Source organism: Thermobia domestica, chromosome 8 (genome assembly GCF_964235325.1).
Source record: "Thermobia domestica chromosome 8, izTheDome1.hap1.1, whole genome shotgun sequence".
Classification (NCBI taxonomy): domain Eukaryota; kingdom Metazoa; phylum Arthropoda; class Insecta; order Zygentoma; family Lepismatidae; genus Thermobia; species Thermobia domestica.
In genome coordinates, this window is record NC_137461.1 from 141,144,286 (window position 1) to 141,169,981 (window position 25,696).

At 36.0% G+C, this 25,696-nt stretch overlaps 1 protein-coding gene across 1 annotated transcript in view; it reads right to left on the reverse strand.

Annotated features, from left to right (window-relative positions):
• Window positions 1-1,745: 1,745 nt before the first annotated feature.
• Window positions 1,746-25,696, reverse strand: part of Tctp (translationally controlled tumor protein) — a 46,503-nt gene continuing 22,552 nt past the window's right edge. Inside the window, exons 4-6 of the mRNA XM_081769078.1 lie at window positions 11,640-11,755; window positions 8,081-8,226; window positions 1,746-2,281 (exon numbers count right to left, since the gene is read on the reverse strand). Of these exons, the coding sequence (XP_081625204.1) occupies window positions 8,111-8,226; window positions 11,640-11,755 (232 nt within the window). The 3' untranslated portion in view covers window positions 1,746-2,281; window positions 8,081-8,110. The remainder of the gene's footprint in view (window positions 2,282-8,080; window positions 8,227-11,639; window positions 11,756-25,696) is intronic.

Here is a 25,696-nt window from a genome sequence, read left to right on the forward strand (position 1 = left end):
GGGGGTTTCTTTTGGTGCAAAATAAATCACACCGGAAAAAAAATCATGTATGGACGGGAATACGTTCACGATCAAATTGTCGAATCTGTTCGTACTTTGTAGTGTTGTGTGCATGGGCCAGTCTTTCTTTATTCATTGGAATATGGTTGCTGTAATTGCGTAATTACGTGCGTCCCTGATATCCGTGAAGTGACAATGAATTCTGTAACGTCTCTGTTGAATGAGCAGTTTTCAAAACACTTTAGAAGCAAAGCTCTTGTGAAACACACTGAGAGCCGATTCCGACCTAAATATAACGCGAATAATTATTAGTCTCGAACGAACATTTACAAGGAAATTTAACCTCGACTTGTACGAACAAACAGCATAAGTGGTTTGTGTTTATGTGAAATTAAAAATGCTTTATGTTTTCCGTGTTTGTTATTCGGGGCGGGAGAAGATGCATGGAGTAAACAAGGAGTTGTGAATATCCAGCATCTGCACGACAAAATCAAAAAACATGAAAATTCGTCAACTCATATGAAACACGTTATTAATCTCACTGTGTTGAGAAATGTGAATATTGCTGCTCATTTAAATGCTAGTTATAGGCGGTCCATTGAGAATCACAATCAAAAAATGACGCAAAATGGGTACGAGCTCAATATAATCATTAATTGCATTCAGTTTTGTGGCGCCTTCTAACTGGCTTTAAGAGAACATCATGAAACAGGCTTCTTCAAATCCAGGCGTATTTCGTGGATTAATTTCAGTGCTGACTTAACAGCGCTCTCAAGAGTCATTTAGAAAGCGTAACAATTTTCAAGGGTATGTCAAAAATCATACAAAATGAGCTTCCCCATTGCATGCTAGAACTATGCTATGAAGAAATCGCTATTACTGTTTATGCTATCATTATTCACATTATTACTAATTTATAAATAATAATAAATTATTATTTATAAATAATGATATCAGTGAAAAAACGAGATCATATTGTGCACCACCTAAAATTCAAAGCACGAGCCGCCACTGGTATTCACAACACCCTCCCTACTTATTTTTCTCAAGTAAATCAATATCAAAATACAATAATTTTGAAAAACGGACTATTTCATACTATTAAATGAACAAATATTGCAGTAATTTGAGTGCGCAACATTCGTGACGTCAAACTGCGAAACAAAATTTAGTTTTACTTGGGAGTAGTTTTAGTTCATTTAGTAGCATTTTATAGATACTATTAGGCTCACTAAATGTTTTGATATTTTTTGTTGTCCGTTATTCGCTAAACTGAAGGAAAAAAAGTGATAGGGGTCATCAGTGGACATCTTAAATGTCATACTTACAAAAGCAATACTACCTTCTCCAAGAAAATTTCTTATACACATTAAAATAATACCGCTCAGGAACTGAAAAATACACCTATATGTTAATAACGTCAGGCGTATTATACAAATTAAAATTGTCGCTGAAATACTACAGTTTTTATTTTATTTTGTATTTGGAGATATAAGCAATCCACGCATTGTCTGTAACGTACTTATATGAGCAAATACAAACAATTTTCCATTATTGTCGTTTCACAAGTAACCAAGCCCTAAATTAGAAAGCGTCCGCGCACAACGCTAGTAAAATTCAGGGACATGGTAATACATAAAATTTCAGAAAATTTACTCCAGATAAGATCTCCGAAAATAGCTATTACTCGTGAATCAAGGCAGGTAAAAAAAAATAAATAAATAAATAAAATAAATTTCACTAAGTATTAAAACAATTTTCAAAACACTTTCATTTATATCTCCCTTTCAAGACAAAGTACATAAAAATAATATATATATATTAAACCGTTACTTGATACTTTGCAGTGTGCTTTCCAAATTTAAAGCTCAGTAACTCGTAAGTCGAAATGGCAATGAATCCAGAATAATTCAGTATATATTCGAAAAAGTAGAGGCTGCACATAAAATTGTATGAACAATATATTATCTTTTTATCAGATTTATGCTTTTAAAATCACAAAAGAAGGTTATTTTTTTCCAAGCTTTGTTTATTTAGAACTTCACCTTTTCGTGATTGTGTGGTAGGCAAAAAGCAGTATCTTCCGTCTTAACCCATCTTCCAATATTAATAAATATGAAGGCAAATACACATATTTACAGTCTCAAATTAGACAGTTTTTTATGTATATTATTTAAAATCTGTAGTTTCCTTGAAACTGAAATAATATTGTTTTCTGTTGCTTTCACATAATGCTGAATGTCAGCGGTACCACTCCATTCTTTAATTTCTTGACGTTTGCCTGTAAATAAAACAAATTTTAATTAGTCGGTTTAATCAACTTATTTCAAATTGTAAAATATACGTATTATTTTTCTTTATATAAACAGTGAAACCTATTGACAGACACCGCTGGAACATGATAGTCCATAAATGAAAGATCACTACAGAGAGGATACACAATTTTACATTACAGTCTTATTGCGATTCAATGTAATATATAGTTATAAATGTAAGTATGGGGAAAAGGGGATCCCCTTTAAAAAAAAAATATCGCTGGGATGTGTGTATATGATTCCTTCTCAAATACAAGTCATACCTTTACAAAAGTCCCTAAATTCGCTTACTGATTATATGAAACGTAATCCGGTAAGAAAATGAAGTAACGCAACCCAATATGAATAAGAAAAATACTATATTATTCAAATGTAGAATTTACCGAAGCTATTCTATACTACCTAATGCGTGTAGACTTATTAGCTAATTTTCTAGCTTCCACGAAAACTAATGCAGATCATTGATTACTCCCTTTAAATAACACAGACAATTCAACGTCCCACGATATGCCCTTCAGACTAAGGGAGACTATTATTAAAGTGAAGGATTACGGAAGAATTGGGAATGAGAAAGTAAGAGGACACGAGAGTACTCCGAGAAAATCCACAGGCACGATATCCACCACAATCTTATTTGGCCGGGGATCCTGAACCAGGAACCCCTACATACCAGAGGTAAGCGCTCTACCACTGAGGCACCATGCCGCCCTGTAACCCAATAAGAGTATGCAACATTATTAAGTACTGCAAATATGGACAGAAGTAACTAATCATTGCGTTTTACGAATTTTTTGGGCAAAAGTTCGCAATAGTTGTCTCCGTGAAATCCTGCGAACACTAGTTTCTAATCAGGATTTGATTATTATTCTTGAATCAGTAGATTATAACTATTTGCAACTGCAGAAAGTATTTGAATACATATGAGCTTAGAATAATTCTTGTTCCGTCCGTAAAAGGGACGGTTCTCTCCTATAATATATTTTTGCGAGAACAAACAATTTCAAACACTACAAAACTATATCCACATTTCACTTCAGCCTCTAGAAATAAACCAACATTAAAAGTTATTACAGGAAAACAAGCTTTTTTCACATTTTGGTACTGCTGTTTTTATAGTATAAACGGATGTAATACAAAGTACATAAAACGGATTTCGAAACATTTAAATGTAACTAGAAACAATTTTGTATGTCCTTATCACATACCTTTTGCAAATGTCTGATTCACAGGAAGTGTAGTGAAGAGTTAACACTACAACAAAAACCATGTGTATCAATATATTATTGCATGTCTAGCGCCTTGCACCTACTAAGATACAAGGTATTAAAACATGCTTTATCAGTACACATACATCTAATAATCCTGTGGAATACAGTACGTAGTAGCATTGCTATATGGGAAATGTGATACAAAATGTACTTTACTTGTGTACTAATGATCTATACATAAAAAGGAATTTAAAATGTTACTACAGCACAACATAAATACATGGACTATACTTGTTCACAACTGAAGGAAAATCTCAAAAATTGAGTTTTACGTCTCACGGTAATGCCGGCTAGGCTAAGGAGACGGTGATAGGAAAATCTCCAGTTTAATATCGGTCTTACGATTTTAATTACTAAATCAAAGTAGAAGACACTTATGTAACTACATGAAGTATGTATAAGCGAACTTATTCTCCAGATAGCCCCATTACATTAATTTGTAGTACGTACAGGATATCTACTAAAATTACAAAATGAAATTTCCTGACTTTTTCGTGAACTTTTCTTAACCAAACGATAAAATTTCGTAACATTCTCAAGAGCGAATTTTCATGCATGCGATAGAAGCATGCTTTGCTTGCAATTGGGTAGCGTCTAAAGCCCACTACAGACATTTTCGGTGGTGAATTTTGACGTTTTATAGAACACAATTTTTCAGTCTGTATCTAATATTTGTACAGATAAAAGAATCGTGACCTAGAAGCTAAATTTCTTGACTTTCATGACCGACAGACACCCTATCGTTGTATGCCTTTGTCACTGAGGCTTACCTGGGTTCAGAGGCACAACATACACTAAACGCTCTTTTCCAGATAAGGTTTCAATACCTACAAATCTAGAACTAGAGCGTATTTCCATATGCTATTAGGGAACTTACTTAGGTAAATAAAAGGTACACAAATTTCGTAGAGGAAATGTAAGTAAAAGGAATCATCTATTAATAGCAAAGGTAGTGTGTGAGGCTCAATGTGAGTACCTTTGGTCTTAAAATGAGTCTACTTTGAAATTTAGTATTTGGAAAAATTTTGAGAAGTGTCGGACTGAAGACAACACTTAGCCTAAAAACAAACATTCAGGCGGGAGAGCAGAATTGGTAGGCATTTGTAAAAGAAACCAATAAACTCAGATGCGTCAATAAATGACTATTACTTCGGATATAAGTTCCTCCATTTCAGTTTGTCGTAATTGACACAAACACTTCACTAATAACACAGTTGGAAGAAGTTGTTTGGCGGACATTTGGTTAGTCCACAAAGTAGCACGGAAAGTCCTCTAATTTATTGGGCATCGAAATTAATTGAAGAACAGTTCTAGGTGATGACCAATGAGAGACTGGGGCTCCGGCATCGTAGTCGGCTAACGAGTGCAGTTCTCTTCTCTTTTGTGAGGGCGACGTGTTTTGGTGAAACTTCCCTCTTTTTGGAAGGCCACAAGGGCACCTGATTATTTTGATGGAACCAACAATGTCAAAATAGTCCTTTTACATGTTAGATGTCTTATTTGAATCAGTTTCACTTTTGATAATATACAAAACAAGAAGAACGTGCGCAGGCACAGAGCTGTTGCGGCGATGGGTTTTGAAGGTACAAAGATTAATGTTACATGTTGTCAGTTGAGGTGAAGCGTTCATATCTCAGCATAATGACAAATCGATATCCTAGCGATGGGAAAGCTCTTCTCGGTGCGTTTCTACCTTAGGTTTGCAGTTTCATTATTTTTTTATATTTTCTGCTTTGCCAGCATGTCCGTTTCCTGGCTAATGTTGAAGGCCGATTGTATGAAGCAAGAAAAGTAATCTTTTCTAAGCAATGAAATGTAATGACAATTAATTTGGAATAATCGCGTTTTTCCCTGAATATTTCCTTTTTACTTGTTCTTGTTTATTTTTGCTTTCTTTCTGTATTTCTGCAAATTACAAATTAGATGAGTTTTACGGTATAGTAAATACCACACACAAAAGTACTCATTTTGCAAAATCCCACTCAGCAATGAAGATATATTTGTAGTTTATAATATCAACATTTCATATCTAAACCCACCTTATTAACCATCTGCTCCTCTTCTCTTAACTGAGTAATGATGCGTACACTCAGATGCTAATATTGTTGTTACAAATACTAAGGATGGCCTATTTTGAACATATTTAAAATGCCCTTACAAACCGCTTTTCCCAATGTCAAGGTACACTGTAGGTTACGAACAAATTTTTATCTCTGAGCTAATTATTGCAGGTAAAGTTCTTTATATCTGCGACATAAGATATTTAAAGTATGTGTGAAAAGACAATCAGACTGTGAGGTTGTTAATTTTATGGACATTCTAGCATAATCTACGTAACATCCGCGCTCGACTATATAATGCAACAATAGTGCAAAATTTCTTATTGTAAACATGTAAATATGTTGGTATTTGCGTATTTGGAGTGCTACAGGTGTTCAAATTCGTACTCAAAAGTTGTAGAAATTACCAACTTCAATTTTTCACATTTTGAAGGGAAAAAAATCCTTCTGAAGATTAGTGCTGAATGAAAGAATAAGTGAGTTTCTTTCTTCATTTGTTGTCAGCGAGTAAATCTGGAAGTCCTACTTATACCTGTAACGCTGAATCCATAATTACAAACATCTCTCATTTCTACTCTATGGTAATCCAACATTGGAAAAGGAAATTAATCAATCACTAGCGACTTCCATAGACAAGAACAGAAATAATCTATGCTTGGGGCGCTATCAGTTAATATTGTACATTAAACAGTCTACAAGATTTCCTGTATTTATGTCTAAATTAAATTACGTCAAGAAAATATGAAAAAACGTGATACAATACTAAATACGCCACATTCAGTAAAACTAATTCAATCCTAGAATCACCTGTACTATTGGTTGCATTTAAGAGTTGATAGGAAGCAAAAATTAATACCCGCTTCTCAACAAACCACTGCGGTGGCTGTCTTGAAATAGGATTCATAAAATCTTGCTCTAAAGGGGCAGGATAACAATGGATGATGATTATGAGGAATGTAATTTGCCGGCTTGACCTTAAATAGAACTATCAAACGTCTTAATACATCGCAGAGCTATGAACAGGTTCGAAGCTTACAAGAACTGGACTATTAGTGGCATGATATATTTAATGAGTAAATCTTTGTTTAGCCTCATCATTAAATACATTCGCATTTTCAGTTAAACATTTAGTTCTACACGTACTGATAAGAGGTCCCTTGCTCGGGCTTGGGCTGACATCTTTCGATGAGGCTCGCGCTTACCCGGACTCCTACTCACATTCTTCAATGACGCTCAGACTTACTATAGGAGAGCCAGCAAGGGAAGGTCTCGGATAGCTTGCAGTGACGTTAGCACTACTTACGTGTCAGCTTTTTTCGATGTATCTATAATAGCAATTTAATTAATGGTGTAAGACAGTGACCGTGGTTGGTGACACTAGTACCAAAGTAAGGGTTGCATTGTCCCAACTCATGTAAGAAATGTCAAGACACAACTTACTTGGAGATCGCCCTCACTAACCTCAATTGGATCTGCACCCAGTTCCCTCAATTGGGCTCGCGTTTACTTGGTCTCGAGCTCACATCCATCAATGAGGCTCCTTTTTCCTGTCTTACATCCTTCAATGAGACTCGCAATCACTAGGCTCCACGGAGCTCGTGCTCACTCCGTCAACTGGGCTCGAGCTCTATCGACATCAGTAGAGCTTGCACTTATGTAGGTTCGATCGGGTTCATTACCTTTAGAGGGTCTCGTTCTCTCACTGTTCTTACTGAGAATCGTGCTTGGGCTCACATTCTTCAATGAAGCTTGTAGTCATTAGCCTCCTGGAGCTCGCGCTCACTAATGCTCATTTGAACTCGGGCTTGCTACCACTCAATTACATTCGTGCTCATTCCCCTAAAATGGGGCTTGTAATACACTTGGGTCCACGCTCAATTTCGTTCGGGCTTCCGGTCATTACATTTAATGGAGCTCGGACTCTCTTTAGGGGGCTCGGCTCAAACAAGCTAGGATCCGTAGGTTCAAATAGGCACATGGTTCAGCTTAATTCCTTTAGCTGAGCTCACTATCATCAACAGGATTCGCGCTCACTATTTTTAATTACACATGATCTCACTTCGGCTCACACGTAATAATTTCGATCGGACTCGGACTTGTTACTTTCAGTGGGACTCACTGGAGCTCGGAATCACAAATCCCAATTGGTTTCGCGATGGAGCTCACTTCCGATTGTTCGCTTAAATTTTCAGCAAATAGCATGTGCGATATTGCAGTTTCTAACTTAGGGGACATAATTATAAGTTGAACCAACAAACATATCGTAACAGATGTGACGTATGGCTTCATGAATTTATCGTATGAGTACATCCAAATTCAGCTACATTTTTATCATATCCTTGAATGTTATGCTTTCTTTCATCATTGACAAGATTGAACGACCGGACCGTGACATACATACATAATAATATTACAGCCATAAAACGAAAACAATTACCTGAAAAATTTGTCCCATTTCCATTACAACCTAAAGTTTCTCCTCATCTAAACCGTGTTTAAAAAACATGAAAACTGGAACACTGTCTCCATCTATGTCTCGGTATTCTAGAAGAGCTACCATTCCATCAATTTCACACGATTCCCCTGAAAAATATGACAATCTATAAATCTTACTTTCGCAACCAGACTATACAAACCATTAAAACAAATACAGTATCTGACGAACTGACTAAACAAACTAAAAAAAATACATGACTTATGTTTTCCACACATCAAATGTAGAGGTTGTTTCCAATCTATACTGACGCTATTTTGGGTCAGTGCACTCTGGCTATCGCCGATCTGAATCGAGATTTCTATGCAGGGGTAAGGAGTCAATTCCAACCATTCTTCACTTTCCAGAGACAGTCAAATGTGCAGGGTCTCGATTCTGGCAAGGACTCTTTATAACCACTGGAAAGTGTGTGAAATGAACGGCGGATACGTTTCTTCTGCTGTTAAAAAAAAAGTCAATAAGAGCTATAGCTAGCTATATACTTTGTCTTGCTGCAGACACGCCTCATTTATCTTCCACCCTTCACGGACGAGGAATATCAGAAATTAGTACCACGACGTTAGAGGATTGGAATTTACCTTTAAAAAAGACAATGTATTGTAACTTCCTATTATAACAAACAGCCTGTTAGGCACTGAAATACATGTATCATCGATAGTGTAATAGGCTGCATGCCAAATTTGGCAAGTTTTTTCAGAATACTACACATGAGAAGTTGCTGCAACCAAATTCGGAAGTTCCTTGACATTGGCTATATTGCCAATAATATGGAAATAATTTACTATTGGCACGTTACACACGATTGCTTTTAGGAAGCTACTGTCAGCAATTCTGATTATGAAGTTACCAAACAATGTGACGTAAGACATACTGCAGTATAAACGATGATATGCCTCGTCCAAACATCTTTCCACCTGTCAATCCTTCGACTGTCCATCGACAATTGGTGGAACGTTCTAGAATCTGTCCCGGCAAGTCTCTGAATAAGTCTTTTTCGACGGTTCGCCAACCCCAGATCCGATGGATAATGATGGGAATTGTCTTGGGGGATTTCTAACAGTTTGCAACAGGACGTAAGACGAAAGCAGTTTCGAATAGGCGCTGGTGTAAGACTCATAGAACGGGGTTGGCTTGTTTCTGTCCTACAGGCATTATCCCACTCCTAGTCTTCCCTGCCAATTTCAACATACGTGCAATGCCATCCTCCAATATTGATCCGAATCCGTTGATCTTTGGTGGAATGATTCTACAAGTAGGTACACCACACCTATTACAAACTGTTGTTCACAGTATATTCATTTTGCGCTAAGTGGCGCTACTATCACTTGTGAAAATCGTCACTGTGGATCGGAAATAACCTCATATATATATATATATATCTCAGAGACCGAGTCCACTAGAAACCCATATTAAATAGACAACTTTTACAACTTCGCTTATAGCGTAGTATTGAAGACATAAAACAATGTATTGTGTTTTTACACTAACGGGTGAATAAAATTATTTCCCATTTTAAAAGAGAAATATTGTTGTGCCACTCTTTTAGATAGAATGTCTGCATATTAATAGTTCAAAATTTCATTAGCACGAACAAGCTTTGATTTTTTAAACCGTTTTCCAGTTCCCTCTGCAAACATTTAAATGAACTACTTACAGTGATGGCAACAAGTCCTGAACACACTCATTTTTTTGCCTAATTTTTGTGTTTGACTTCATTTTTCGTTATGAAATTATCGCACTACCTTAAATATTGTTATTGATTTTAATGTATTTTTTCATGCTGATTTCAAATCTACTACTAGTTTTTTAATGCCTAAAATATTTCTTGTAGTAAAGCTGCCTGAACACAATGTGAAATACGTGCAGAATAAAACAACATAGAATAACATAATATGAATAGAAGAATAACACGAAAATTGACAGGTACGGTACATTTAATACGCATTTTGAAAATTACATTGTTGTCACATGTTAGAACATCAATATTTTATGGGCCAGCCGTTTGCTTTAATTACGGCTCTACATCTTTTTGGCATCGATTGCACCAATTTCAAAAGAAGTTCTTTCGTGACAATATGGTTGAAGGAAAATATTAAAGCTTCAATTAACTCACGTTTTTTTGAAGGTTTTTCTTTGAAATTTCATAACCAATTTTAAACCATAAGTTCTCTATCGGATTAAGGTCGGGAGACTGTCCTGGCCAATTCCTTCTACTTACAGTATGGTTTTTGAACCATTTCTGGACTACCTTTGCACGGTGACAAGGGACGTTATCATCCTGAAAAATCCATGACCGATTCCCAAAAAGATCTCTTGCAGTTGGTAGCAATTTATTTTGTACTATTTCAATGTAATCCATGGCTTTCACTGTTCCGCTAACGATGTAAAGTCTTCCAACACCACAAGAAGACATGCAACCCCATGCCATCACTTTTGTCGGGTACTTTACTGTGAGCTTCAGACACTGAGGGCTGAATTCCTCATGAGTGCGTCGTCTTACATAGGCACTACTTTGGTTACCAGAAATACAAAACTGACACTCGTCAATAAATATGACCTTTTCCCAGTCTTTAATAGTCCGTAATGAATATTCCCTTGCCCACGTAAATCGCCTCTTGCGTTGAAATTCAGTCAGTAATGGTTTTGGGCGCGCTTTACAGCCTCGTACCCCAATTTCCACCAGTCTTCCTCTAACAGTTCTTGGGCACACACACACATTTGATGTCAAAGTCCGTTGTTTCAAAATTTGCGTTGAATTAAGCTTTCTGTTTGAAAGTGAAATCCTGTGCAATAACCTGTCTGCACGTAAAGATGTTTTTCTTGGTCGTCCTGATCGCCCCCTGTCCGCAATAGAATTTGTTTCAGAAAATCTTTTCAATGTTCTCACGACAGTAGAAAGGCCACATGGTACTTTAGCAGCAATTTGGCGCAAAGAATAACCTTCTTCCTTCAAATCTATTATTTTGTACCTTTTATTCTCAGGCAGATATGAAAACTTAGCCATAATGCCAATATTTTTCACAAATGCACTTCTAATTGCTTTCAATACACTACTAAACCACGTTTGACGACCTCCTTTCAATCCTTTATCGCTACTGCTCTCTGATTGGTTGAAATAACGGAGCATTTCATTGGTTGAAAACACACTCACTCATTCTAACAGTAACCTTGTGCTTTCTTGTAGTTTTTATTATTTTTTTTTTTTAACGTATCAATGAAACTATTTACTTTAGATGAAATCTACAAAGAGATTTGAAGTCAGCATGAAAAAATACATTTAAATCTATAACAATATTTAAGATAGTGCGATAATTTCATAACGAAAAATGAAGTCAAACACAAAAATTAGGCAAAAAAAAAAAAAAAAGTGTGTGTTCAGGACTTTTTGCCACCACTGTATATCCAGCTTCAGAAACTACGAATAACTCCATTTTCCACACACCTAACATCTATTTTTTAATGAATTTCTCTAACAAATCATGAACTAAAATGCAATATTTACCTGTAAAAAACTGCAAATCCTTAAACCTTCCGAGAATGTCCTTCATTACTTTGTTCATGTTGGTCTTGAAGGTGTCTACTTGGTCAGGGCTCTTTTCTTCAAGCTTGCTTACTAACCTGAAGAGAAACCAAATACGTAACTTAATTTTTTTATTTTATTTATTTATTTATTTATTTATTTATTTTTTTTTTTTTTTGCATGAAAATCAGTCTAGTCTATATTACAACTTTTGCTAAACTACTTTATGAGAAAGGGAAGAAGTACTAGAGGAAGAAAAAAAAAAAAAGAAAAAACTTTTCCTGCACTTCTACCGACCCTTCCCGTCGCATTTGTTTTATATTTCTCCTCTAAACTTCTGGTTACAGACTGGTAATACTGTCATGTACTTGCGTTCTATTTGAGTCTTGGACCTTTCTAATAAGGGAAGATCCCAAGTTGTCGCGCTCAAATCTGATTACCATATAGCACATCTGATAGAACATCATGAGAAATCAAAATGAAAGAAATTTAAGGTGCTATAGACCAGAAGGATAGGACCTACGAAGCTTCAACATTTGAATATCCAAAAAATTATCCCATGGAAATAATAAGTTTTAAGAAATATCTGGAAAATGGTTAAAGCAATCAAAACAAAAGGTGCAAATATAATGAGAACAAAATGCCGTATCGAAAACCACAGTGTTGCCATAGATGAGGTACTGTTGCCAACTTAGGATACAAGTATTTTGTCTGAAGTAGCACAATATACAAATGTGCACAGATCTAAAATGCAGTATTGTCACTGAACATAACAGTGAGGTATTGCACACTCAGTTACGTGTGCTGAAAATGTACAATGGAGAAGTCTGATATGTGGCAACAAAGGGTAATAAAGGAATTTGGGTCTCATTATGAATTTAATTCAAATGCTGAATAACACCGATAGTATAACAGCAAAATGTCAGCAGTCACAAAAAGATTGATGCATCTGAAAAACGAATTGAGTGATGTCATTTTTACGTCGTGTGTGAGCGCTAGTGTTGTAAAATTTCCGAAAATTTTGAACCTGTTGGTAAAGTTTTTTCCAGAAAAAAGGGGGGGAAATCTTTGTATTAAGTTAATTTACTAGTAATGGAACTTTTCTCTTCGAACGCGTGAAAAATGTAGTTCAGAAATTTCAATATTGAGATTTAAAAAAAAAAAAATCGAAAATAAAACTTGCAATTATTCTTGAAAATTAATAGTCTGCACTAATTTCCCTTTATGTGCTTTTTAGTCGTTTATTCGTGGATGTGTATTAATTTCACACGTTTTACAGTTACATACAAGCCTACCATCATGAAGCGTTCCGGCTGCAAGAAAATAGGGCTCTTGAATAAAACAGTTCTTAATATGTTCTTTGATCCAGTGAAGTTTTGTTAATTTGAACCAGATTACTTAAAAGAAAGAACAGGCAAATTTCACTAATACTTATGCACTAAAACACATAATTACTATTATTTAATATTTTAATATAGACTTTTATATAAACTATGTACAAAATCCGGTATGTATACAAATACCTAAGAGTATATGTATCAAAATGAAAGTGGCTATGTTTATATCTAAACTCTTATACCACCCGACCTACCTCGATAAAATTTTCAACATTATGTTCGGGACGGTTTTTATCATTTCACTCCGATATTAGTGTCGAATCCGGATCGGTGAGATGAATAGTGACACTTCCGGCTGTTTAAATCCAAATTCAGCCCCGAAACTTGGGGAGGAGGAAGGGACACACACACTACATTATATATATAATCGAAAATGGCCGTTGTTAGTGTCGAATCCATACTTTTTGGTCGCTGAGATGAACAGCCAATGCAGTTTAAATCTAAATTCAGCTCCATTAGAACTCCTACGGGGAATGGTTACATGTACAGATAAAATGACTGATTTTTGTCAAATTCATAGTTTTGGGGGTCCATAATTTGTATGGTGACAGTTTTGGCGCCCTTTATGTCCAAAATGAAACATTCTCCCCGTGCAAAGAACGGGTATTCTGCTAGTCTGTAATAATGAACGGAAGTTTCACATATTCAGCCACTTAATATATTTCTCGATGCTCAAAGTTTGTGTATATATATATATATATGAAACAAGATTATATGTAAATAAGATCATATCTCTTTTTGAGTTATTCGAAAAATATACAAATAATAAACAGGTATTTTAAAAGAAATCAGAAAACTAAAAAGTAAAATTAAAACCTGTAAGTATTTTTCCTGTTAGCGAAATACATTGTTTATATGGTACAGACATGTTACAGCAAGTAAAATTAGAACCTTTCTATTTTAAGTGTGTTCTAAAACATTCTTCGGCCTCATCGGCGCCAACCTTTTACAGAGAAAGCCTTCCCTTTACATTGGGAAAAGAACCCTGTCTGCATCCAACTACTGAAGCATCTCTGGCATAGCAACTTGTCTTTCCTCTTTGGACGGAGGTATGAGAAATACTTCGACAGCAGCGCCAGCAGGGTACAAACTTGAAATAGAAAGGTTCTAGCATTAGAAGAAATAGTTTTTAAATTATATTTTCCGGTTTTTGTTAATATTTCCGTACAAATTATTTTTCCTAATGGGTTCAATATTTCCGGAAATTTTACACAGCACAAGAAAGATATCTCTAAAATATAGGTTCGATTTAACGGATCAACTACAATGATTCTGACCCGGTTATTTTAACACTTCTCTGCCATCAAGCGGGAACTTCATAAGACTGCTTCCGATAATTTAAATGCGCCTATATTAATTAAGCTAACTTGGATTATATTTTAGTTTCTTTTGTACCCGTAATTCTATTCTATCATGGTGGTAACTAAAGTGTTTGCATGAGTGGTACCACATAATTTCCCTATTCTAGTACAAGAAATATCAGTACTCAATTATCTTAACTCTGAACTAGTAAATGTAAAATAGTTTTCATTTTAAAAGCATAATATAGTAAAATATTAGAAAATTTCAATTTTTCCCAAACTTTCCGCTTTATCTAAGCTCGGGGAAAAACCGTAAAAACTGTTTTGTCAAAATTTTCAGCTTTTTCTAGGCCTTCAACAACACTAGTTGGCACCGAAGCTATACACGACGGAACCTAGAGCGTAAAGTGGGATCCGAAACACAATGAAAGACGAAAGATGACAATGAAATGCAAGGTGAAAAGTACAAAAAAAAAAGAAAAAAAAAAAGAAAAAAAAGAAAGGTGCGAGGCGGGATTAAACCGCGATCCCTAGTAAGTCAATACCTAGCCTTCTAAACCACACACCTATACGGTCCGATTAAAAACGAAATGAGGTAGTAATAAAAATTATACTTCCAATGCGAATATGGTTATATTACAATGTACAGTAACAATTATATGGTGTGTGGGAGAGGAAGTGAAATAATGTCACTTAACACAAAAGACAAGCCAAAATCTGGAATAGTTGTTTAGAGAATTAGAACACAAGGATTTCTTTCCTCGTCGGTAACATTTTATTTTCGTGAGTTCTCTGCTTAGTCTCTAGGGTTAAGGAAGTGTAATGCAGATCCCTCTCTTTTCTCTCATTCCTTCCTTTATTACCATCTGTTGCCATATACCAGATTTCTCCGTTGTACACTTTCTGCATACGTAGCTCCAACAGTGTGCAATACTGTACCACTACACTTCACTGTTATGTTTAGTGATAATAGTACATTTTAAATCTGCACATCTATATATGGTGCTATTTCAAGCAAAATATTTTTATGCTGAGTTGGCAACACTGTGGTTTTCAATACAGCGTTTTGTTCTCATTATATTGTGCGCCTTTTGTTTTGGTGGCTTTAAGGGTTTAAGATATTTACTTTAAACGTATGGTACATAATTCCATGACGACTTTTTTTTTAATTCAAATGTTAAAGCTCCGTAGATCCTATGCTTCTGGTACATAGCACCTTAAATTTTGCACATCTTCATTTCTCATGTGCTTTGTGGCAATCAGATTTGAGCGACAATTTGTGGGATCTTCCCTTGTAATTGAGCGACAATTTGTGGGATCTTCCCTTGTAAGTTTTTTCTTCCTACTTCAACACCTTCCACATTTGACGAGGAGTTTTAAGAAAAAACCTCAAGTGTATTTCTTTCGCGATGATTATTTCTTTACTATTTTCTTGTAAGTACTTCACTATACACACACACACACATTATATTATATATATATATATATATATATATATACACAGGGTGGGCCATAAGTCCCTTACCACCCCCTTGTAAAATCCGTGTTCGTGGACAATAGTGAAAAACAACCATGTAGTAACATAGTAGACCGAGGAAGTAGGATTGTGATGGTGACCAAGATGGCGGCCATTCTGAATTCACGTCAAGATTTTTAAATGGGAACATGGTCATGCGGCACATCATTTTAGGCTAGAATTTAAAGACAAACACAATGGTGAAATAAGTTTGTTGATATCTTAATGTGTTCAAAAGTTAGAGGGATTTCAAATTGCTAATTTTACCGGACTGTTTTTGTTGCAGGTGAATAATTATGCCGCTAACGACACCAGAAAAGGAGTTGATCAGGGCATGGGGAGAAAGGTGTGCAAGGGCTGTAGCAGCTGAATTCAATGCCTGGCACCCAGATCAACATCCTGTGTCCCATGTTAGTGTCGACCAACTCTTCCAAAAGTTCATGGATACTGGTTCCATAGCAGATAAACCCAGGTGTGGAAGACCCACGACCGAAACAAATGAAGCCACATCAGTAGCAGTGCTGGCATCATTTGCTACATCACACCGCAGTACCCGTCGTCTGTCCATGGAATGTGGTGTCAGCCGTACATCCATCAGACGTATCTTACAGAAAAGCAAGTGGCATCCGTACAAATTGCAACTTCAACATCATCTATCTGAAGATGACCCTGATCGTCGTGTGGAATTTTGCGACTGGGCCCTTGCACAGCTGGAAACTGATCCCACATTCCACACACAAATTTTATTTTCTGATCAGGTCAATTTTTGTCAGTGAGAAAGTGAATAATCAAAACTGTCGCTATTTGTCCCCGACAATAGTGGGTTGACCCTTGCAAAATGGTAGGTACAGGCAAATTAATGGTGGCCTATGGGGCACCAAATTAATTGGCCCATTCATCATTCCTGGTACTCTCACTGCTGAACGGTATTTGAATATGTTGCGGAATCGCATCCTCCCTTCCATATTGTCCGACGGTGGCACATTTTCCAGCAGGATGGTGCCCCTCCGCATTACGGATTACAGGTCCGTACCTATAACAATTTCTGGATGAACAATTTCATGGACGTTGGCTTGGGCGCCGTGGTCCCATTGAATGGCTAGCACGATCACCAGATCTGATGCCCTTGGATTTCTATCTGTGGGGTCATCAGAAGACAAAGGTATACGCCAAAAAGATCCGGATCTTGAACACCTGGAATAACTCATATTTGCAGCCTGAGCCGATATTTCACCAGAAATTCTTTTTAGGGTCATGGACAATTGGATTGAACGACTTACCTTGTCCATAACTCGGGATGGGGGCCACGTAGAGCATGTGGTCCACCATCCGTGACAGGTAAAATTAGCAATTTGAAATGACTAACTTTTGAACACATGAAGATATCAACAAACCGATTTCACCATTGTGTTTGTCTTTAAATTCTAGCCTAAAATGATATGCCACATGACCATGTTCCCATTTAATAATCTTGACGTGAATTCAAGATGGCGGCTTTCCAGACGGCCGTCATCTTTGTCACCATCACAATCCGACTTCCCCCTCGGCCTACTATGTTACTACATGGTGGTGGTTCACTATTTTCCACGAACACGGATTTTACAAGGGGTGGTAAGGGACTTATGGCCCACCCTGTATATATATATATATATATATATATATATATATATATATATATATATGGATGCTTAGTATATTGAAATAGTCTTTCATAAAGCTTTATATTCATCGCGGAATTGAATGAGTCATGAACGGTTTCGGGGTAATAGTGGAACATTTATTCAGTGTAACACTCAGCTCAACAACAATGATGGGAGAAAGAAGCTAACGCAGGAGTCATTCCTCTAAATGACTTAAATGTTCACAATAATCCTCATGTCAATCAAGCAAGTCAAAAGAGGCTGATCCTTCTTATCCTAATCTTCCTCAAAGCCTGAACAGATCTAGCTGTGTGTATTGGTATTTTGAAAGACTTAGGTACCAAAATCTATACCACAAGATTAGAGATGCAAGGGCTCGGAAAAAAACCGGCTTTTTTGGAAAAAAACTCGGTTTTTTCTGCTTTGCTTTTTTGCTTCGGAAATTTTGTGCTTTTTTCAAAATACTGCTTTAAATTGATAAAACAGACTTTGTATCGCTTCTCTATAACACAAAAAATCATTTAATTAGTGGTTGATGCTGATAATAATATAAAACATCGAAAATAAACTATGAATTTCGAAAAAATATTTCAAACAATTTTTCTTCAACATATTTACATTATGAATTCCAAAGGATTAACCAATGTATATAATAAGAATTTTTTAACCTCCTATATACAAAAGTAAGCAGAGTTGGCAAGAACCGTGGTTGTTTTTGAATATGCCAAAAACCCGTTTTTTGGGGGATGTTTAAACCAGGCTTTTTTGGTTTAAACCAGGCTTTTTTGACTTAGATTTTATGCTTTATGTATTTATATTACATATTCACAGAAATAGCCTAAGTTTGTTTCGCCTTTATGTTATTATGCAACAGCGGGGTTATGCCGGAAGAACTCCCGTAAGCTTAAAGAAGTGCGGTCAGTAAATTTCTTAAGTTGAGAATCTCCCGCCCTAGCCATTGGGAAAATCTCGTCATTACTTGAAATGTAAGACAATAACGGGAAAATCCTGTTATTGCTTTGCATGTAAAATTTAAAGGTCAACGTACCATAATCAGTACGCTAAAACTGAGGTATTAAATTACAAATTTAGTACCGGTACGTAGATATCATTGAAAGTCCAATCCAAGCTAATGTTGGAAGCTACGTAGGCAATCGATAAATTTTGCCAATTTCTATCAATATATTTAAGCAATATTGGCTTCTTTATAAAACAACACGCATTTAGGCATGTAGAAATATACAATTTGGTTTGTTTCGTATATTTAGGCTTAACATCCTTACGAAATACCTAGGTTATCAAGGAGAAGACTTTCGCTTAAACTGACATCCGAACCGCTACTTGGGTTACGCATGAAAAAAGGATTGTGGTTCGACCGAGAATTGAACATGGGACACCTTGATTAAAAGGTGAAAGGGAAATAAAACTATTGCAGGTGGTTTGATATCTGGAAACATTACCATGAAGTTCACACGATTCGCATTTTTCATTCTTTTTATTTTTGTGGTTTAAACCAGTTATTAAAAAAAAAAAAAAAAAGTTGGTGTAAATCAGCCAACCCTAAAAGTAAACACTTCTTTTTAAAGAATACACAAATAACTAGCAAAATAGTATGTAGTATTTTTACTTCAAAATATTCCATACTCTCTTTTTGAAACAAAATAAAATTAAAATAAAACATAAGAGAAATACTTAGATTTATATGATACACTTAAAGGCTGCACATCTAGAGCTTTTGGTTCTGTATATTCTTGAAATTCTACAGTTAAGTTTTATAGAACCACCATCACAGTTTACCCAATCCTCAAGTTTTCTGAATTTTTAACAAGAGGGATTCAACATATCATTACGGAACTCCCCCCCCCCCCCAAAAAAAAAAGACTGCGGAATATATTTAAGTTAAGCTAAATACAACTGCACAACAAACATGACTGAGTGATCAGCTTTTGCGCTTCTATCGGGAAGTCCGGGATTCAACCAGCATTCGACCATTCTGACAAAGCTTTTCTTCATTCCATCTGTGAATGTAGAAATAGTGCGTGTACTGTGAGTTGGGCGACTTCCTTTTTTATTGTTTTTAAATCGTTATTATTACTAATTACCAGCAGTGACGGTTTTGCGAAGGTTAGGGGAGCGGTCTTTCGGACTGAAGCCCGTTCCCCAAAGTTACGGAATGTCTGCAACAAACGAAATATCTATTATTTATGCCTTTACTCAAAAACTTTAAGCTCCCGTCAAATAAAAATTACGAATGTTTAAAAAAACTAAACATTAGTAAGAAACCCTTCCCAAAATACTTTTCTAAATCCGCCACTGATTCTCAGTATAAAATGATTTTTAAAGTTGTATCCGGAAGATTATTGCTAAACATATAAACGAAACGAAACATTAGTTATGCCTGTACTCATAAACTTCAAGCACTTCCCAAATAAAATTAGGACTTTTTAGGAAACGAAACAATCAGAAAAAACCCTCCTAAAGTACTTTTCTAAATCCGCTACTGATTATTTGTATAAATTGGTATTCAAGGTTGTGTCCGGAAAATTATTGCTAAATCACTTCACAGCTACAGTATAACAGAAATGTGGAAGTACGGTTTGACGGATATATTGAAAAACGTACGCTGTGACGGATAAATAGAAAAACGGGCAAGTTTAACTTTTGCGCTAGAAGCTAGAGTACTAAAAGCTCTTAGAAATGAAACACGGACGACAAACTAGAGAAGAAAAAAGATGTCGATAACTCAAAAGTTAAAATAAAGTTAAATAGCCTCTAAAATTACCCTCAAATACTACATTCTTCATGTTAGCTTTAATTCGTAAAACATGTGCTCCATCCATCTTGATGGTAAATTTCAGAGCGAAATATCACATTCAGGTCATGGAATTTTTATCTAACTATAGAATATACTATAAGAAAGCTATTTAGATAGAAAAATCATGAAGTTGAAAAAAGCCAAAATTTCCAAAATTCTCGTTTTTTTCCCAAAAAAGCCGGCTTTTTATGTGAAAAAAACCATCGATTCAAAAAAGCCGGCTTTTTTGCATCTCTACACAAGATACATCTGGACACCTAAACCGTCAATAAAATCATGGTAGTTACTCGTTCTTGGCGAGTAACAATACAACCAATCGAATTTCATGAAACTGCAGTATACACTGGTACGAAGTCGCTAACTTGATAAACGATAGGCAATCCTGAACATACGGCTCTTTATGTATGCGTCCACCATAGATTAATCTCGCATATTGTTGAAAACAAAGAGAAAGGTAATTCATCGAACCTCTTCTAACCATTCGTGATCGATGCTTTGTGTTCCTGACACGGCTTTCATACCCAAATTGAAATGAAATTTCTATTTTAATGTTCCATGTTTAGGAGCCGAGGCTACGGGAGATGGAACTAGACTGCGGATAGCTGAAAACTTCTCCCTCAGACCCCTGCATTTGCTAGATCAATGGCCTCTCACTTTATATTTCTACTTTTGCTCGCGTTCTTCACACGGAAATATTACGTTTATTACCTTCTTTAAGAAAAAATTAAACCTCCTTCCCCTTTAGAATATGCACTTCAAAGTTAAACGATGAAACTCATGTCGGCATAAAAATCCTGCTGTGTTTAAAAATTCATTTGAAATGATTTCCTGTTTTCCCGTGATGAGACTGATTTCTGTCATTCTTATATATGAGGAAAAAGAAAATGCCCACTTTCGTTAAAGCGGAACATCCGGAAACATTGTGGCATATGCCCACTTGTTTTAAATAAGGAGTTAATGTACCAAATCTCATTCAATAACATGCCTCTAACATTAAGCGACTGAGATATGGCTATCTTTTTCATGTGTAACAAAGGATTTCGAGAATCAAACAGTTTCTACTGTGTCGAGATTTGGAGATATCGCCATTTTACCACAATAATTCCCACCCTTATCCTCTTCCTCGAAGTTTCCAAAACCCCTTCCTTAGTGGCACCTTACGTCAGAAATCTATGCACTATCAAAATTTCAGGTTTCTAGCTTTCTAGCTTAAGCTGTTTACCCTGGGCATTGATTTGTCACTCGCTTCGTTTCCCCTCACGACTTTTTCGTTTACATACATATATACATATATATACATATATACATATATATACAGAACTCGAACATCTAGAATTCTAAAATTTCAAGATCGATCCAAACTCCAGAAACAGTGGTAGATGATCATTAAATTATATTATTATTTAAAATAAAAATGAACAACATTCTCTTGCTAGTTAAATACGGTTATTATTAACATGAAAATAAGCAAATCCAAAGCATTCATTGACATCGTAACTAAAGCTGTAGTAATTTACCTGCAGTAGCGAATATACACAAACCAATATCCCAATACAAAATACAGACGTGTGAAGCAATTTCGCTTCTTCTAGTCTCAACGAAAGTGGGGAATTCCAAAGTTACACCTTCGCATCAAATAATACGGATACTAACAAATGTTCTTAGCTCTCATATTTCATCAGTTTATTTCCAAAATTTAAAGAAAAAATATGGTTTTCTTTCATTATAACATTTAGATCAGCGCAGTACATAGGTTCCACAGCACCTAGTTTTGAAGTTCACAAAATATTGACAGAAGTTACATCATGTTTGACTCATCTACAGATATCAAATTAATTCACTATTGAATGTCTTGTAACATCTGTCTGAATACAGAAATTTTAACCATCTTTCATAGTAGTTGAGAGTAGTGTTGTGAAGGCCTGGGGAAAAACAACTACGGAAATTTTGGGTTAAAAAAAGTTTTTTACTGTTTTTTTTCCCCGAGCTTGAAAAAAACGGAAAATTTGGGAAAATCTGAAATTTTAGAATATTTTACTACATTATGCTTTAAAAATGAAAACTATTTTATATTTACTAGTTTACAGTTAAGATTGAGTACTTATATTTTTTGTTAGAACAGGGAAAATTTGTATCATCAAATATATGATGTTTGATCTTATGAATCTTATGAATATGATCTTATAGCAATCTTATGAAGTTCCTGCTTTATGGCAGGGAAGGTTGAAATAACGGGGCCCGAATCACTTTAGTTAATACTGGTATGTTAAATATACAGTATATATATTATGGAGATACGTATCTTCCTTGTCCTGTGTAAAATTTCCGGAAATTTTGAACCCATAGTAAAAATCTTTTGTTTGGAAATATTGGCAAAAACCGGAAAATATATAAAAACTATTTCTTCGCCTGACTCGTGTAACTTACTTGCTGTAACGTGTCTGCAGCATATTCAGGACGGCCCATTTTAATCTTTCCACGGAAATATCTCGAAAAATGGTTGAAGATAAATGAACCGAACAAAAACTCAAATAAGAAATACCATGTAGCACATCGAATGGTATTGTTGTAGTGCCCCTCAAGCCGCCCTTTATGGGGGGGGTCCAGAGCCCAACTTCAAAAGTTTAAATATAAACATAGGGGCGAGTGATATCTGGCTCGATAGATCTTTAAAAACTAAAGACGACTGTTGCAAAAGAATTTTCATATCTGTCATTGTTTTCAAAATGGCCGCCGAGACATGGTGCTTATATCAGATAAAACGTCTATAGTCTACGTCACCCAAATTGGCGTGTGACATCAGTCAGTAAGCTCGCAGTGCACTGTTACTAAACCTTCAGAGAGGAATTTTAATCATTTATAATTGTCCACAAATACGAACAAAAATCAGCCATAAATGATTAGATTCCTCTCGGAAAGTTTAGTAACAAGGCACTGCGAGCTTATTGACTGATGTCACACGTCAATTCGGGTGACGCGGACTATAGTACCACTAGTATGAAACGGTTGGATATAAATGAACAGAGTAAGAAGTGAAACAGGAAAATGATATGAGGTACGTCAAATGTTGTTGTGGTGACCCTCAGGGCTGCCTTATATATAGACATGGGGAGTGATATCTGGCTCGATAGATCTTTAAAAACTAAAGAAGACTGTTGGGAAAGATTTTTCATATCGGTCACCGTTTTCAAGACGGCCCCCAACACATGGTGCCTGTATCAGATAAAACGTCCAGTACCACTAATATGAAAACTAATAATCAACATAACCAGCATAATAATTAACAAAGTATTATTAAAATCTTTGCTTCGTATTTCAATTGTTTCTTTTTTCCATCAAATCACCCTGCAATACAAATGGAAGCTACCTTTCAAACCGAATTTCACCTTGTATTTATTAATTACAGTACCAGTCACTTGTACAATCCGCGGCAAAAAACCTGCAACATGAGCATATAAGTTTATTGTGAAATCACGAAGTTTTTTGCTCTAAAATAAGTGTGCACGGGAGGAGGCCGAGGTTTATCCTGGCGTGATTCGTTCCACTTAGACATTATGTTCATTCCCTGTGCTGTTAGGCGTAGTTTCACAATAAACTTACATTATGATGTTGCAGGTTTTTTGCCGCGGATTGTACCAACGATGTTTCACACAAACCATACCTATTGCAAGTAAAAGTAAGGTTCTAATTTGAGATTTTAACATTCATTCCCGTTTCTCCCTAGGACGGAGGGAGGTCGGAAAGATAATTTTCTAGGAATTCGATTTCCTCTTTTGCATTATGTCACTTTTACTTTAATCATCTTTTTCTCTGTTGCATCATTCTCGAACCGTGGAATGAAATATCATCTATCATTTCCTATACAGGTTTCATTGTGTTCATTTATCTCCAACCGTTTTCATATTAGTGGTACTGGACGTTTTACCTGACACAGGCACCATGTCTTGGAGGCCACTGTAAAATAAGGGGAACCACATGAAAATTTATTTGCCACGGTGCTGTTTAGTGTTTGAAGATCTGTCGAACGGGGTATCACTCGACCGATATCTCCATTTAAAATTTCAAAATTGGGCCCTGGGCCCGATGAAAGGCGTCCCCGTGGGGCCCCGAGACAACATCCTTCAACGTGACTCATGCCATTTTTCTGTTTCATTTTCTATTCTGCTCATTTATATCCAGCAGTTTTCATATTAGTGGTACTGGATGTCAGGCACTATGTCTTGGCGGCCATTTTGAAAACCGTGACCTATATGAGAAACCTTTTGCCACAGTGCTCTTTAGTTTTTAAAGATCTATCGAACGAGATATCACTTGCCCAGGTTTCCATTTAAACTTTTGAAGTAGGGCCCTGGGTCCCCATGAAGGGAGGCCTTGAGGGGCACCGTGACAATACCATTCGACGTGCCCCATGGCATTTCATATTTGAGTTATTGTTCGGTTCATTTATCTTCAACCGTTTTCGAGATATTTCCGTGGAAAAATTAAAATGAGATATCCTGTATACAATGTATTTCGCTAACAGGAAAAATTCTTAAAGCAATAGGTTTAAATTTTACTGTTTTCTGATTTTTGGTAAAATTCCCCTTTATAATTTGTATATTTTTCGAACAACTCAAAAAGAGAGTAGATCCTATTTACACATACACCACACAAGTACGTAAATTAGTCAGCGAGAAATATATTAAATAATTTAATATGTGAAACTTACGTTCATTATTATTGAAGACTAGCAGAATACCTGTTCTTCGCACCGGGAGAATACGTTTCATTTTGGACATAAAGGGCACCAAAAGTGTCACCAATGAACTTATTGGCCCCAAAAACTATGAATTCGTTACGGGTATCGGTCATTTTCAATTACTTTAACATGTCACCCTCCCCTTTTAGGAGTACTAATGGGGGTTAAATTTGTATTTAAACGACAACGAATGTATCACTGTTCATCTCAGCAGCCTCGAAAACTATGGATACGACACTAATATATATATATATATATATATATTCCGCCCTTCCTTCAAGTGAATATTGATGTATGTCATTGCACTTTGAATACGCCATGGTAATTCTGCTTTTGTAAAGCAACTTTTTACTAGGAATTTCTGTAAACTACTTTGTTTCGATCCCAAGCTCTCATTTCCATCGTAGAATCCACATCTTGACATGTACCATTACCAGAAGCCCTACGTATTTGGTCTAGGAATTAATTCGTGCGGGTGGACAAGAGATGGCGCAACGAACGGAGCGTCCCACAGTTCCGTGTATCCACACATGTGTTGCAAACCCCTGTCATCGCGTATCGTTCGTAGTATAGGGCAGTGGATTAAAGCGTCAACAACACCAGTTTGTAGTTAAGTGAACATGGCGCAATTT